Source organism: Oxyura jamaicensis, chromosome 7, assembly GCF_011077185.1.
Source record: "Oxyura jamaicensis isolate SHBP4307 breed ruddy duck chromosome 7, BPBGC_Ojam_1.0, whole genome shotgun sequence".
Classification (NCBI taxonomy): domain Eukaryota; kingdom Metazoa; phylum Chordata; class Aves; order Anseriformes; family Anatidae; genus Oxyura; species Oxyura jamaicensis.
Window position 1 is genome coordinate 21,038,276 of NC_048899.1, and position 14,211 is coordinate 21,052,486.

A 14,211-nucleotide genomic window follows, 5' to 3' on the forward strand; every position below is an offset into this window, starting at 1 on the left:
TCCAGTATCTAAAGAATTCTTCTCTTACATGTAAACAGGAGGTCCAAGATTAGAAATGATTATGAGTTTTTAGCATTCACTTGAAGATTCAATAAAACCCAGTGAGCTCATGACAGGTCTACAGTTTCTGGCCTTTCCCACATCCTGTCAGATCAGGCTTCACATCTGTCATATGCTGAGAAGTCACTTTGTGGGGTCATGTGAGTAAGTGCCCAATGTGGTAGAAAGATCTGCAGTCTGCTTGCAAAGGAGCATATAATACTTAAGCAAAGATAGGAAGGGAGAGCTGAAACATGTCAAAACTTTAGCCAAAATTGTAAAAATTTAGTCCTTAAGCTCCACCCTTTTAAAAACTTGGCTTCTGACAGTACCATCAGATCTGTCAGCAGATGCGAATCACATCCTTAAACTGTTGGGGTAACACCAGTTAGTCTTCCCTGTGATCGTTTGTGGCTTTAATTAACAAATGGTTTCAGTTAAATGGCCAGCAGGCAAGAAATGGTTTGGTGGCTATTTATGAGAAGGACTGATTTGCAGATGTGACACAGGCTATGGAGATTCATTTTGATAGTTGGATAACTGCCAGGGGTGGCATGCTTGGCTCTCCCATATGGATGGTCTAAGTGGAGGGAAGTTTCTGTGTCTTGTTCTGAGCGGAGTAGATTTACTCCTGCTCTTGAGCACCTGGAGTAGGTTAGTTGTAGCTTCTTTTTGTCCTTTTCTTCAGCTAGAAGTCAGTGAAGAGCTGTTTGTCATCACACAAGCCTGAGAATTTTTTTTTTTTAATCTAGGCAGGTTTTTGTTGCCGTTGGACCTTTTCCGTTGCCTGTATTTACCTGAAGATATTCTTTCTTTTAATTTGGTAATGTTTTTGAAATGTTTGAAAGTTCTGGCTCCAAAGAGAGGCTTTCTTTATGCTAGCTGCAGTATGGCAGTGACTTCATGTCCTTGTAATAAAAATGCCAAAAACTGTGGTCGTTTTTGTTTTAGGTGTGTCAAAAGAACAGTAAAGGGTCGTTCACCGAAGCTTGAATCTCTTCCCTGACAGGAGGGTGGAGTTGTTTCGACAGATGCCTTTGGGCAGTGTGTGAAACCCAAAAATCTTCTGCTGGAAGAGAGGAAGTGTGGCGGAGAGGTTGATGGGTTTTAGGCTACTGGCACATAGCTGTTACTGGTAGTGTGAGGGTGAATGAGTTTTCGGTTGAATTTTAGCTGTCTTTTGTTCATGTCTTTCTGCTTTTATAAACTATGTAGCCAGCTTCCTGTCAACTTTTTTTTTTTTTTTTTTTTTTTTCCCCCCCCCTAGAATGCTGAAAAAAAACAGTATCAAACTTTAGACTTAAAATAATACTCATGTTGCTTTTGATCAGATTCTGTGAAGCACTGATCTGCCATGAGTAGCCTGGGGGAACTGGGACAAGTTTTAGAGAGATTTTGGCAAAGGAAATATCTGCAGCTGGTCTCTGACCTAGCTCCTACCACTAAGGACAAGAGTAGAAGCTCTGGTGTAGGTAATGTTCTGATCTCCACACCTTCTTGTCACTCAAGCTTCTATTGCTGTAGCTGTGATGGGGGTAATTTTGCCTATCCTTCTGTCTTCACCCACACCCCAGCCTTTTTTTTTTTTTTTTTTGGCCAGTGTAGACAAATTACAAGTTCTCTAGTGCTCTTAAATCAGGGTCTTTAGATTCTAATTCACAAGCTTGCCCTACATAATTGCATTTCTGCTTCCACTGTCATTCTGCTGGCATGCTGTTTACCCCTTGCTTGAATGTAAATTAAAGAAAAAAAAGTAGATATTTTGTAGCTATAACTAGCAATGCATTCCTCATTTTATTCATTTTTAGTGAATTACATTCAACAAGCAAAAATTTCTAAAACTGTTTTGAATGAGTGCGGTGGTTAACTGCTAAGCCCTTGTGGTACTTTTGTTTCTGCAGGGTGACAGCATGCAAGTGGAATGTTCATGAGTTATTGCATGGGCACAGAGCATGAGTGTGTAAATCATATACAACATGCTACTTGACTAGCTCCTTCCTGGGTAGGAATGTGAAAATAACTGCAATTCTGACGGAATTCTGACTGTTGTGATAATGCAGAATACAAAATGAATAAATGCTTAAAGGAATTGGAGAGGTATCTAATACAAATGTTATATTCTACTAGGTATATTTTACTGAGTTTTTTTATATTTGGAGAAAAATTATAAATCGAGGGAGAATTCAGAAGTGGTTTCAAGTCTCAAGAACTTGTGCTCTAAGGGCTTTCTGAGGTCTTACAGCTTAGATCATTCAATCAGTATGTCTTTTCTTTCCTCTGAAAGCAAGGAAGTCCTTTTCCTCTGAATTTTCTTGGGTGTTTTTACATGACTTCCAAGGCGGGAAAAGTGTTTTACTGTTTACTGAGTCACATTGTTTCAATGCATTCAGTATACAACTGAGCACTGTGTAGATCAGATAGGTACCATGTTAGAATTTTCAGAACTAAGGAGGTCAGGAACATAAAATGCTTGCTAAACAAGAGTGCTGTTTCCCATAATGAGAAGGGACTTAGTTATAGGAGCTCTGATAAATAAAGCCTGTAGGCAAACTACCCAGCTGTAGTTTAAGATGAAAACAGGATGTTGGTTGTATTGCTGGTGGACTACTGTATAAATCAAAGGATATGCTGTTATTGCTTTGTAAGGAAACTCTACTCCCTTGGAGTGGTTCTGTATATAAAAGAATGGTAATTGCCATGCTTATCAAGGCCTGGCAGTTCTCCTTTTCCAATTGTGACCTGGTGAATCCACCTCTGGTGCATGACTTAAAACCGTTGCCAGTTATTTTAATCCCCTATTCAATGGGACAAACAAAGTGGTTATTTTTACCTCTTTATAGTTCCTTAGATTATAGAAATAGAAACCCCCTTCCCTATTCGGGCCAAGGGTGGCTTACTAAGGCGAGCTGTGGGTTGTGTCCTCAGTGCCTCTTAAAGCCTGCCAATTGTGTCACTCAGCCGTGTCATCTGGAAATGGCCAGGTGGCTTTCTCCCCTTGCAGATGTCTGAGCTTGCCATCTTGTGATGTTTTTCCCCTCTATTTTCTTTGTTCAGTAGCCTGAACTGTGTTTTGTTTTTCTCTTTTTTAAAGTGTTTCCCTGTCCCTATTTCAGTGAACGTTCTGTTCTATTGTTCCTCAACACTAACTAGAATGGTGTTGCCTTTAACTTTGTTTTATAAAAGTAATACTTTTTAGGCTTCTGAGCACTATATCCAAGTACACTTCTCCTGTTTAGGAAGAAAGTATGTCAAATTATTGTTCTGGTTTGTTTCCCAAAAGTTTATTTTTCTCTTCATGTACACAGTAGGATAACTTAGATGGTTATTTAAGAAATGTGAGTTTCTCATAGATGGAAGCTGAATCTGGGACAACAGCAAGTATGTGAATAAAAGTTGATGTTTCCGTAACATTACAGGTGTTTTTGTAGAGGGGAAAAAGAAAAGGGGCAGGTCCTTAAGAACAGAACTGTTTTGGTAGTGTGATTGTAGTGTAGCGGTTTGCACGGGCTAACAAAGAATTGTTGACCTCTTGGTATTTGTACTCAAGTGCAGAGCTGGCCCTGCAGTGAGGTTCCTGCCTGGGCATCAGGTTCGAAAGCGGGTCATGCTGCTGATGCATGTGTGGCAGGGGAACAGCATTTGGTAAGGAAGTGTAAAGAGGGGAGTTGTGGGTCAGCTGTGCAGGACTGTCTTGGAAAGCAGATATGCCTCGCTCTTGAAAGCATCTTGAGGGCTTTACTGCATGAAAACAATATTAAATGAATATTTAGTTTGCTTTATAGTGAATTATAAATTTATCTGCCAAGTCTGTGGTTTCCATGAAGTTAAAGTTCAGAATGACTTTTCTATTATTTACCAAAGCATATCTACATTTACCTGGAGTTCGGTGAGAGAAGGATGTTGTGAGAGCTGTTTAGACTTGTGTAATAAGCCTTCATAATATCTAAGGAAAAATGTATTTATAATAATAATGTTCCAAAAGACATTACAATTTCATTGTTTAGACTGTAGCACAATTGAAATAACTTCTTTAAAGGGCTAAGTAGGACTGTTCCTTTGGAACATTATTCATTACTCATCTAAATTTTCACAGTTGAGAGAACTTGTATTGGGTGAAACAAGCTATCCTCCCGGTGTTTAAATTATTTTCTAAATCACACTTTTATTGCTACTTTATCTGTGTATACTAGAATACTATTTGGGCAAAATTACTGGAGATGAGGTGCTCTCAGAGGTTACCTCTTGGAGTACTGATAAAATGGTTGTACTAAAACTGAGATATAACGATATGCCAGTATCCAGTAACATATGTATTTCTGAAGAAGTAAGACCTCACTAATCTATTTCTTTCTGCTTTTTTGTAGGGGTAGGATAGGAGGAAGAAGCTTTCAGATCTTGAATTTGTTTCTTGTATGTATTAAACAGTTGTACAAGTTGATCAGGAATTAAGTCTTTTTGATGAAATGGCATAAAGTTCTGAGGTGGAGATCAAATTATATTGGATGTACTTGGGAGAAGACCACGTTTCCTGTAGAGGCCTTTCTGTACAGTTACTTGTGACTAATTTATGGAGGGACAACCTTTTCTAGGGCTAAAAACTAATTTATTAGTTTTAGTCAGTTGGTTATCAGATGTCATAGTGTCTTTAGCAGGGGTTCATCAAATAAGGATAGGTAATGATTTAGGTTAGACCAGTGATTTTTGGAAAAAGCATACAACTTTTTAGTAGTCATACCTTATGGTCATTAAAGATAACTTTAAAATTCCAGCTGTTAATATAAATGCATGCTGTTCTTTAACAGGCCAGGAGCCTGGGTATCAAGAGGCGTGCTATGGAATTCTGTTGATGTGACCTGGTAACTGGTTTATTTGAAAAGCATTAAGCATTATTTGAACTGCCCCAGTACTCTGAAGGTCTCTAAATTATACTGTCAGTATTATTTTTTTTAAACCATCTAAAGAATGAGGGATATTTTCTGGAGTTGTTGTCTCAGGTATGCACTCACGCAGACATATCTTGCTGTGCATGTTGTTTTGTACTTTTTGTTGTGTTTTTTTTTTTTTTTCTTTAAATTTTCAAGCCAGTATCACAACTCTTCTTCCATAAAGCAAATAGCTGTTGCTTTTGATTAGTAACTTAAACCTTGGTAAGTATGTAAATTCTTCAGCAGGGCTCTTGTTTTGTGGAGCTACTTATGTTCCAAAACAATCTGTTCAAAAAATTTCTCACTGGAACATAGGACTTTATGTGTGTGTGTGTGTGTGTATATATATATATATATATATATATATAAAACTTTCTGCTTCTGTACTACGTTATCTGCACTGATTTACTCCTTTCCTCCAGGAAACACATTTGCATTAAAGATCCGGTCTTCTGTTTGGTTAGTTCCTGCTGCTTATTGCTTACATGGGATCCTCTTTGACCTTACAATTAACAGAAAAATAACTGATATCCTGTGAATTAAATCAAGCAGGAATGAAGTACTGGGAGCTGATAAATTCTGATGAGTTCTTTCTAATCAGGCTTCCATTTTCACTTGCAAAGAGCCTCGGTAACAATGATAAAAATAAGATTAAAAAACCAAGGAATATGTTTTTCATAGCATCTCTGGTGCTTCGTGGAAGGTTTTTAATTACAGTGATCAGTGATACCACCAGTTCCTCTTGCTAAATGTTGGCTTTGTTCTAAGAAAAAGTTCAGGTTTATTTAATGCTAATCTGGCCTGAGCCTTTTTTACCTGATCTGTTTTGGCTAATTGCCTTTTAGGTGCAATATTTGCATTGTATGTTTGCAGTTCATAGTCCCAACTGATATACCACAACTTCTATTTCCAATTAGTCTGTTTGTGTAAGGATGCTTGCTGCAATTTGTGCAATACTGAAACAGGAGGAAGTGCAAGAGACCACTCAACTTGCCTTTAAGCTTTTGCTTCATGAACAGTTGACCTTGCTAGACGGAGTGAAGAGTGGCAGTAAGTATGATAAATCCTGGCAACTTTGAAAGCTTTTTGTTAGCTTTTTTGTTAAGCTGCTTTGTTAGCTTTTGAATAAAAAACAGGCTTCTGGTTATTAATTTGCTTGTTTTTAATTTGCTTGTTATTAATTTGTTTTTTTTTTTGTTAAGCTGCTTTGTTAGCTTTTGAATAAAAAACAAGCTTCTGGTTATTAATTTGCATTTACTTGCAGAGTGAAAGTCTTCTACTATTTAGGCAAGAACCTGTCAGTATGAAAGTTGAAAGTCTAGGCTTGTGAGCATGGATCGCAGGCAATAAACAAAGGACCAGAATTCATAAAACTGGCCCAACCCCATCATAAGCAGACATTGCTGTGTTTCTAAAGAGGCTGAAAATAAAATGAGTGGTATTATTATCAGCTTCTTTACTGTGCCATAAGGATATGTCATCAGTTTCTAAAACAGCATGTGGCCCGTGTACAGTGGGTTTCTACAAAACAGCTAGAGAACAAGCCTATTCCAACTGGCTTGTGTTGGCTGTAAGGCAGGCATTTGCACTGCTAACTGAAAAGCCTTTTTAGGAACCTGCAAACTGGGGTGGAAAAAACGCTACTACCACCGATCTAGATTAGTAGACTTGCTCAGGATTCAAGAATTTAGCTGCAATGTCTTTTTCTACACAGAGCAAGTGCAAGTTGTTTTCTCCTTTATTTGGAACAAATTAATTGACAGAGAGCTGATCTGTGGATAGCAGAAGGCCCGCGTTACAGTATGTCTTTGTGGATTTCTTTGAGGACAGGGTTACTGAATCCCTGTGATTTAGGTTAGGGGGAACTGTGGGAGGTCACCTTGTGTCAGCTGTGGCATGAAGAAGAGCTAATGTCACAGAATAAGATGTTCAGGACCTTATTCAGTCATGTTTTGAAAGTCTTCTAGGACAGGAATTTCACAGACTATGGGCATCATGTGCTAAGCAGTGAAGATTGGACAAACTTGCAAAAGTTATGTCATGGTCCCACAGGGTTGCTAAACTTGGTAAACTGTGCATGAACATTTCATTTTGTATCTAATTATGAATCACAGTTGGTCTTGCATGCACCCATGTACTGTTGCTGAGATGTGCTTGTGGTGTCTCAGGCTGTTTTGTAAAAGAAGTGCACTCAGTTGTTTGGCAAGAGGTCTTGGTTGCTGGTGGGATAAAGGAGGTTTTGTATTTTAATTCCTGGTCTCACAAGTCACTATTCTATTAAAACTGTAGCACATGCTCTCTTTGATTTACCTTGTTCGGTACATCTCAGATTTCTATCCTGAATCTTTGTTTGTAATATTTTATTTTGTTGATGCCTTTTAGCTTTGAACATGGCAGCCATTACTGTACTATCTCAACAGCATGTTATCCCAAAATGTTTCTCTCTTTTAGAGTACAGCATTAAAAGAGTCTAGATTTTTCTTAATAATTTTCTTAATTCATTTTTGCAAACTGTCTTGTCTGGTGGTATGCTCTGGCATTAAATAATAGTTTGTGGCTTCTGCAGTGCAAATCCCCATTCCGAAGGCATGCAGTAGCAGCAGGATAATGGATGCCAGACAGGTGTTTTCACATTATGTATGATTTATCTTAAACTTTTATCTTGTGTTCTAGTGGCACAGCCACCAAGTAATCTCTTAATTGCATAGAATTAAATGAGTAACAATTGAGATCTATATTGTCTGTTCATCTTGTATTATATTATTGTAATTTTGTTGGAAATAAAAAAGACTGGTAAGAGATAAAACTGGCATGTCAAAGAATTGATGGGATTGAATGTAATGTCTGTTTAACATCACTGTAAATATCCAGGGTTGGTAATGTGGTCTGATTCATATGTAAGCAGTCTGTTTGAAAGCACAGGAAGCCAAAAAAGGAAGATGATTTACATCCCTCAAGCTTCCAAAAGTGTGCGTTTTGGATTGGAATTTAGCTATAAAATACTGAGATTTTTCAGAAAGAGCTACATCATGAAACACGATGGGATACCAAGGCCTATAGCTGGATACTTCGGCAACAGAGCCTGCATGTACTTTTCTAGAGTGTAGAAAAGGGACTGGTCTGTCTTGGCAAGCAGCCAGCCTCTTTCAGTTTCTACTGTCTTGAATATTACATCTTGAATGCTTTAAAAATAGGAGAGAGAACTAGACATAACAATAACAAGCCTTAGTATTGGTGAATATGTGAAACTGTTGCATTGTGCTGATAAAATTAAACTATCTGTTAATCCATTCTATTTGTTTTTGGCATGCATACAGGTGAGCATAAGTTTTGCAGATGAAAGGATCCAATTCTAAATACTACTGGAGTTGATATTTACTCATTTAACTTGTTCTGTTGACTTACATACACCTATGCATGCTCATATACATATTCTCACTGAATGTTTGAGTTCAGGCTTTCTCAGAGATTAATCCTACAAGTTCTGTATATTTTCAGGTAGCAATATTGTATGAATTGTCACTGATGGTAGTTGCCAACAGTAGAAATAATCCTCCAATGTTACAATAAACCTGAACATGTACTTTCCTTAACGCAGCTATGTGCCTTGAATTGAAATCCAAATATGCAAACACTGTTCAATTGACATACTGTTCTTCAGGAATTTCTTTGCTGGCCATAGCATGGCTCTTCACATAAACTCAAGACAAGCAGAAAGATTGTTCTTTCTAGTGTCAGTTTGTGTTCTTGGTCGCATCGAGCTCCCATATGTAAGAAGTGTTGGAGGTTGGGACTTCTAGCCCATGTTATACAGCGGGGTGTTGCAGTTTTGCCCCTTGTGAGCATGTACAGGCAATTTTATTTCTTCTATTTGTTATTTTAAAATAAATAAATAAAAGAATATGACCTGGAGCAGGTGACGTGAAGAGGAGATTTCACCCTTCTGGCAAAGAAGGTAAGGGCATCTTTTCCTTAACCAGCCATTTAGCTGCATCACTTAGCATCAGTTGTGCTAATAATATGCTGCCATTTCATTTGGGCTTAAAAAGGAACAATAAAAAGACAGAGAAATTATAGGTAGGCCCAGCTGTAAAGCTTGTTTTGTAATTTTCTCAGAAGCTTATGTCATTGCTATGATTCTTTGCCTTTGACAAAGAATTGCCTGGTAGCCTCGTTAGCTACACGTGACCACAGAAATCTAATGGTGTATTTTTAAAGGCTGCTAGATTGTGCTCAAACTTATGATCTAAAAAAAATGTTTGACATAGTCTGCAATGTCATTGTGACAGATGTATAACAGCAGAGTTGAACAAAGATATATCCCCAAACATGCAAAAAATAGAATTATGAGCTTAAATGTGATGATGAGCTTGAGAAACTACGTGAGTGTACACAGAAATAGAGCACTGGTGCAGTGTGTTATGAACTGCCAGTAGTTACCCACATTAATTTGTGGGAGTTGTTGTTTGGAAAACAGTGTTAGCCAGGCTGTTGATGTGCCAGGCTGTTGATGTGCATTGAGTAGTTAGGAGACATGGTTTAACAGTTCATACCGTGATTAGCAGTTGGATCCAGTGAGGTTTTGTAGACAATTGCTGATCCTTAGATACAGAAGGTGGTGAAAGGTTGGTAGACCTTATGCAGAAGAGGAATCCAGAATCACAATCTGTTTCCTCTGTTTTTATCATAATGCTTAATTTGACAGGTGAATTTTGGTATCTCTGAGCAGTCGGTCACAGCTTGTTTTGTCCTCTGTCCATATCTAAAGTGACAAAAAAGTAACTTATTTTCCTGATCCTTATCAGTATTTCTGAATCAATAGTAGACCATCTTTGTCTAACAAAGAAAAATTGTGGCTGTCCCAGCACTTTCAGCACAAAACCACTTGTTATGGTAGTTGCAGTTATGTGATTACATTGGTTTTCCATGCACGTTCCCTCCCTAGTTCTACTGAAATGGATAAAGAAATTTTCACGTGTGCAAGCTACATTTTAAAACTGGCAAGGGTAGAAATCCAGGAATGGAAATAACTTCTTGATCCATTAGATAATCTTGATAGCTGTTGTTCATCTCTCTTTTGATTAGATGATAGAATAAATTTATTTCCCCTGGAAAAAATGAAAGTTTTCACAAATTTAAGTCATTTGTCAGCAAGAGACAGAGACAAAATTATCAAAATGTGATGGGGCTTCTGCAGCATAGTTTTTGGACTCTTCCGGAGAGTGATCTGATGATAATAGTCACCTGTCTAAAATGTTTTTAATTTTGCAGAATTTGTAGTCCTGCACTGTTCAGTGAAATAGTGGCTTTACACATGTTTTTCAGCTTATGCTGTCAGACATACCATACATAGCAATACAGCTATTTTTGTCTTTTTTTTTTTAATATTGCAGTAATCTGTTTTTGTTCTAAAGGAAGATGTTTCTGTTCTAAAAACAAATGACACACACAGCTGTGTAGCCAAGTGACCAAGAGTTCCCATGGTCTATGTGTCTGGTCCCCCATCACTTGTACAGAAGTTGTCCTTTGTCCAGTGGCTCAGTAGCACGTGGCCTCAAGAGAATATGTGGCTATGCCGCTTTCACTGTTATTTTCCATAGAAATGCAAGAATGTGTCTCAGTGCTGGATAGGAATAGTTGCATGGGGGTTTTTGTTTTGCTTAGTAAGATGTGTTTTCTTGTATCTAAATTCCTGTGGGCTGTATACAAATTTGGGCTACACATTATAAAGTTCTGTGTGATGCTGTGGTTCTTTGTTAAGGGGTGGACGTAAATGTTTTGTGTTGCAGTGCCAACAGCTATGCAGCCATTTAATTTCTGTTCTTTTCATTCTTGAACAAATGCTTCTATTCTAGAATATTTGAAAACAAAAGGAATTTCTTAGGCATCTACATAAATTAGTAGAAATATGTAGTACAAAAAACATAGACTTTTTCTAGTGCTGGTGAGACAAAACTAGGACTGGCAGGATCCTGTCTTTGATATTTGATTGTTGTGAGATAAAATTAGCATTTTTTTTTTATTTTTTCTTGGGGTGTGTGTGTGTGTGTGTAACCTCTCATCTAGAACTGAAGTTCTGTAAAGCCACATCACAGCCCGAATGCTGTTCAAGTCACTAGTGAGCAACTATGGAAGCGTAAAGCACTGGCTAGCTTTGAAATTATAGTTAGCAATTTGATGGCATAGGCTTTTTAATGCCATCCTGAGGCATTATTCCAAACCCCAAAATGCAGAATATGTACAAATTAACTGTGAATGCTTCCCTGTAAGAAAGTTAAAAAGCAGAGAGAGAAAAAATAAATAAATAAAAAAATACAAACAACCACAACTCCAGCAAATGTATATTAGTTACTTTCTCCATGCATCTCGCTATACGCAGCTTTCTGTACTTTCAAAAGGCCGTACTTTTGATGGTGAGCCTGTTCCTTGATAAGCAAAGTACATGCTTCCTAAATTTGTACTGTTCCATTTAGCTTTCTGTCCATTACGGTGTAGGTGGAAACAGAGGTGGTCAGAAAAAAATCTAATAGCCCTTTAGATAGGCTAACTTAAATAGCTTATTTTATTTAGAATTAATGGACTTAACTACCATCAGTTGCACCTGACCTTGCTGTGTTATGGGAAAATTGTATTGTTGTGTATGTAACTGGGGAACTGGAATGTCACTGTGTGAAGTGCTCTAAGTACAGTTGTTCTGTGTCTACAGGAAGACACTTGAGCAGAAGCCTTCTAAATCCAAGCAGACAAAATAACAATAGCGAAGTCTGTTCAGGAAGAAATCTTTTCCTTTGAGTGTGTATTTTGTCTTTAATACTTTTCTGTTAAACACATGATTTTAATAAGTGCCAACAGCACTGAGATTTCGGTACTAAAATGAATGTATTTTACTGTGGTCGCTATTGCTAACTTGTTAATATAGTTAGTATTTGTCAGATGTCTTCAAATCATTTAATATATCTCTATTGTATGATGTAGAGTGCTATAGTGTAACAGTCAGCAAAATAGGTAAACAATATGCTCAGATGAAACTTGTATAGCTGTGGAAAACAATACTACTACATAATCACCTTATCCAACTCATTATTTTGATTTGGGGCCCACTAAAGTCACTGCTATGTTAACATTTCTTTGTCCATATATTCACGTCAGGCTGTCTAATGGCAATAGAATCTCCATATACAAACAGTTTCAGAAATAAGAGAAGTGATCTCATAGCAGAAAGAATGGCTTATAGCTATTTGGCAGTTGAAGCAATTACCAGTCCCCCCTTGAATTTCTGTCAGACCCCCAGTGAATAAAATACTCTGTTTTTTCAGAATTTTGCCCTCTGGGATAAGAAAAAGTGACAGTAGATGAACTGGCATTCTAGTTCATGAAATGGTGCAAGTGAGCTAAAATACAGCTTTTTGTTCTCATTTGTTACTATAATAAGCATTAACAAGGAAGACTAATTGTTGCTCATCATACTTCAAAACTGAACATTTAAAATTATGTAGGACTTAAGACCATGCACATATTAATCGCTTTATGTTATCTGTTAGCTTAGAAACTACAGAAATACCAGATTTATATCTCAAAGAAACCTTTAGTTTGAAAGTGGAAAGTAGCTGTTGCAATCCTGGCTGACCTCCAAATCTCCTTTCAGTATCAGTTTATTCACTAAATGAACAGGAATAGCTTTTCTTGTAACCCTTTTTAGCTTTTAACTGAAACACCAGGAGTTTGGGCAATAAAGCAGAAAATAGACTTTTAAGTCCAGCTTTGAAGTATTGTTCTCCTAGGTCTTCTATTTTGCATCAAATGGTGTATGATTCTTTTATACGTGAGAAGTGTTTTAAAAGGGTGTGGTAGTACTGAATGCAGTATTAAGACCATTTTCACAGATGTTTAGTCACTTTCTTAGAAGTTAATACTGTCCTACCTAGTGTTTCACAGAGAACTATTTAGAGATTTCTCCGATCTTCGTGTTGATAAAAAGACACAATATGAAGAAAATGATACAACTTTTGTATGAAAATATACATGCATTGTGAAAGTTTCTGTTAATTTATTTCAAAACAAAACAGTGAATCAAAAATACACGTCAGTCCTTAGAGTACCTTTAGAATTTCATTATTTTTGCTTTATGTTCTTAAAAACCATTTAATGCATTTATGAAATACCCTGATGTCTTTGAACTAGTGTCTCTCTCAAGATGTGATTTATATTCTAGGGATATTTTTTGATGAACAATATGAAGAAAAAACTAATGAGCCAGTTTCCTGTCTTGTACAGATGGGATTAGATATGATCAGATTTAATCAGAATAAGAAACTAAACAGTTTCAAAATAGAGCCTACCTGCAGTGCCACCCTGTGGCTTTTTTTCTTCGTGGTTTCTTTTAAACTAGCCAGTTTCTGCTAGTCCTCCACGAGGAAGATGATATGAACAGCTAAAATGCCTGTGCTCCTGGCTGCAGACCTGCTTACCCAGGACCATGCAGCAGACTTTCTTGCCTCGCTTGGGGGAGGCAGCACATTGTGGCCTTTCTAAAACCTGTTCAGAGGGAGGAATAGAAAGAGGATTTCTGAGCCTTTCAATCATCTTCTGCATCAAATCTCTAAGCAATGGCTATTTTGGTCACTGAAATAGAAAGATCATGTCAGAGCAGGAGAGCAAAGAATGTACCTACCCTTTGACAGCAATAACTTGGAGGAGCGTGTTAACTGGTCCAGCTGGTCCAGCTTGTGCTGTGTATGAGTATGCCTTAGGTATTACAGTCAGTTGTGTAGGAGGACAATTAAAAAAAAAAAAATTCTCTAGGTAGATTTCTTATGTAGGTAGTTGATGCTCTTTTTCGTTGAAGACATCTGCATTTTTGTTGTCTTTAACTGAAGGAGGTCAGAGGACATTCTTAAAAGCAGTTGTGCTTTGAGCAGTATGTTGTACTTTGCCTTACAGCATTTTAAAGGGTCTAAATCTTAGCAGGAGAAGTACCTGCAGGTTTAAGACTGATTTTTCACAGAGAGAGTAAGTAATAAAAGGTTGAGGATATTTCATACCAGGCAAGCAATTAAGGAGGAAATTTTCAGCACTTTGCCTGCTTTAGAGAGCAGAACCAGTTTTCTTCCCTGTAGCCAGCTTTGTCTTGCCAAAATCTCTGGTTGAAAGGCAATGTTTTTCCTTCTCTGTATCTTTGCTCAGCCTCTCAGGCAGGGAAGAGAGCAGACCGGTTTGTCTCTCTTTTCTAGATGGCAGTGCCAACATC

General features: G+C 37.5%; 1 protein-coding gene across 6 annotated transcripts in view; it reads left to right on the forward strand.

Annotated features, from left to right (window-relative positions):
- COBLL1 (cordon-bleu WH2 repeat protein like 1) overlaps positions 1 to 14,211 on the forward strand; it is an 81,897-nt gene that overhangs the window by 10,765 nt on the left and 56,921 nt on the right. The window contains exon 1 of one of the 6 annotated variants that reach the window (XM_035331341.1): positions 4,987 to 5,033. The exons of the other annotated variants lie outside the window; for them this stretch is intronic. Coding sequence (XP_035187232.1) covers positions 5,002 to 5,033 — 32 coding nt within the window. The 5' untranslated portion in view covers positions 4,987 to 5,001. Of the gene's footprint in view, positions 1 to 4,986; positions 5,034 to 14,211 lie in introns of those variants that run through there. 6 annotated transcript variants of the gene reach the window in all.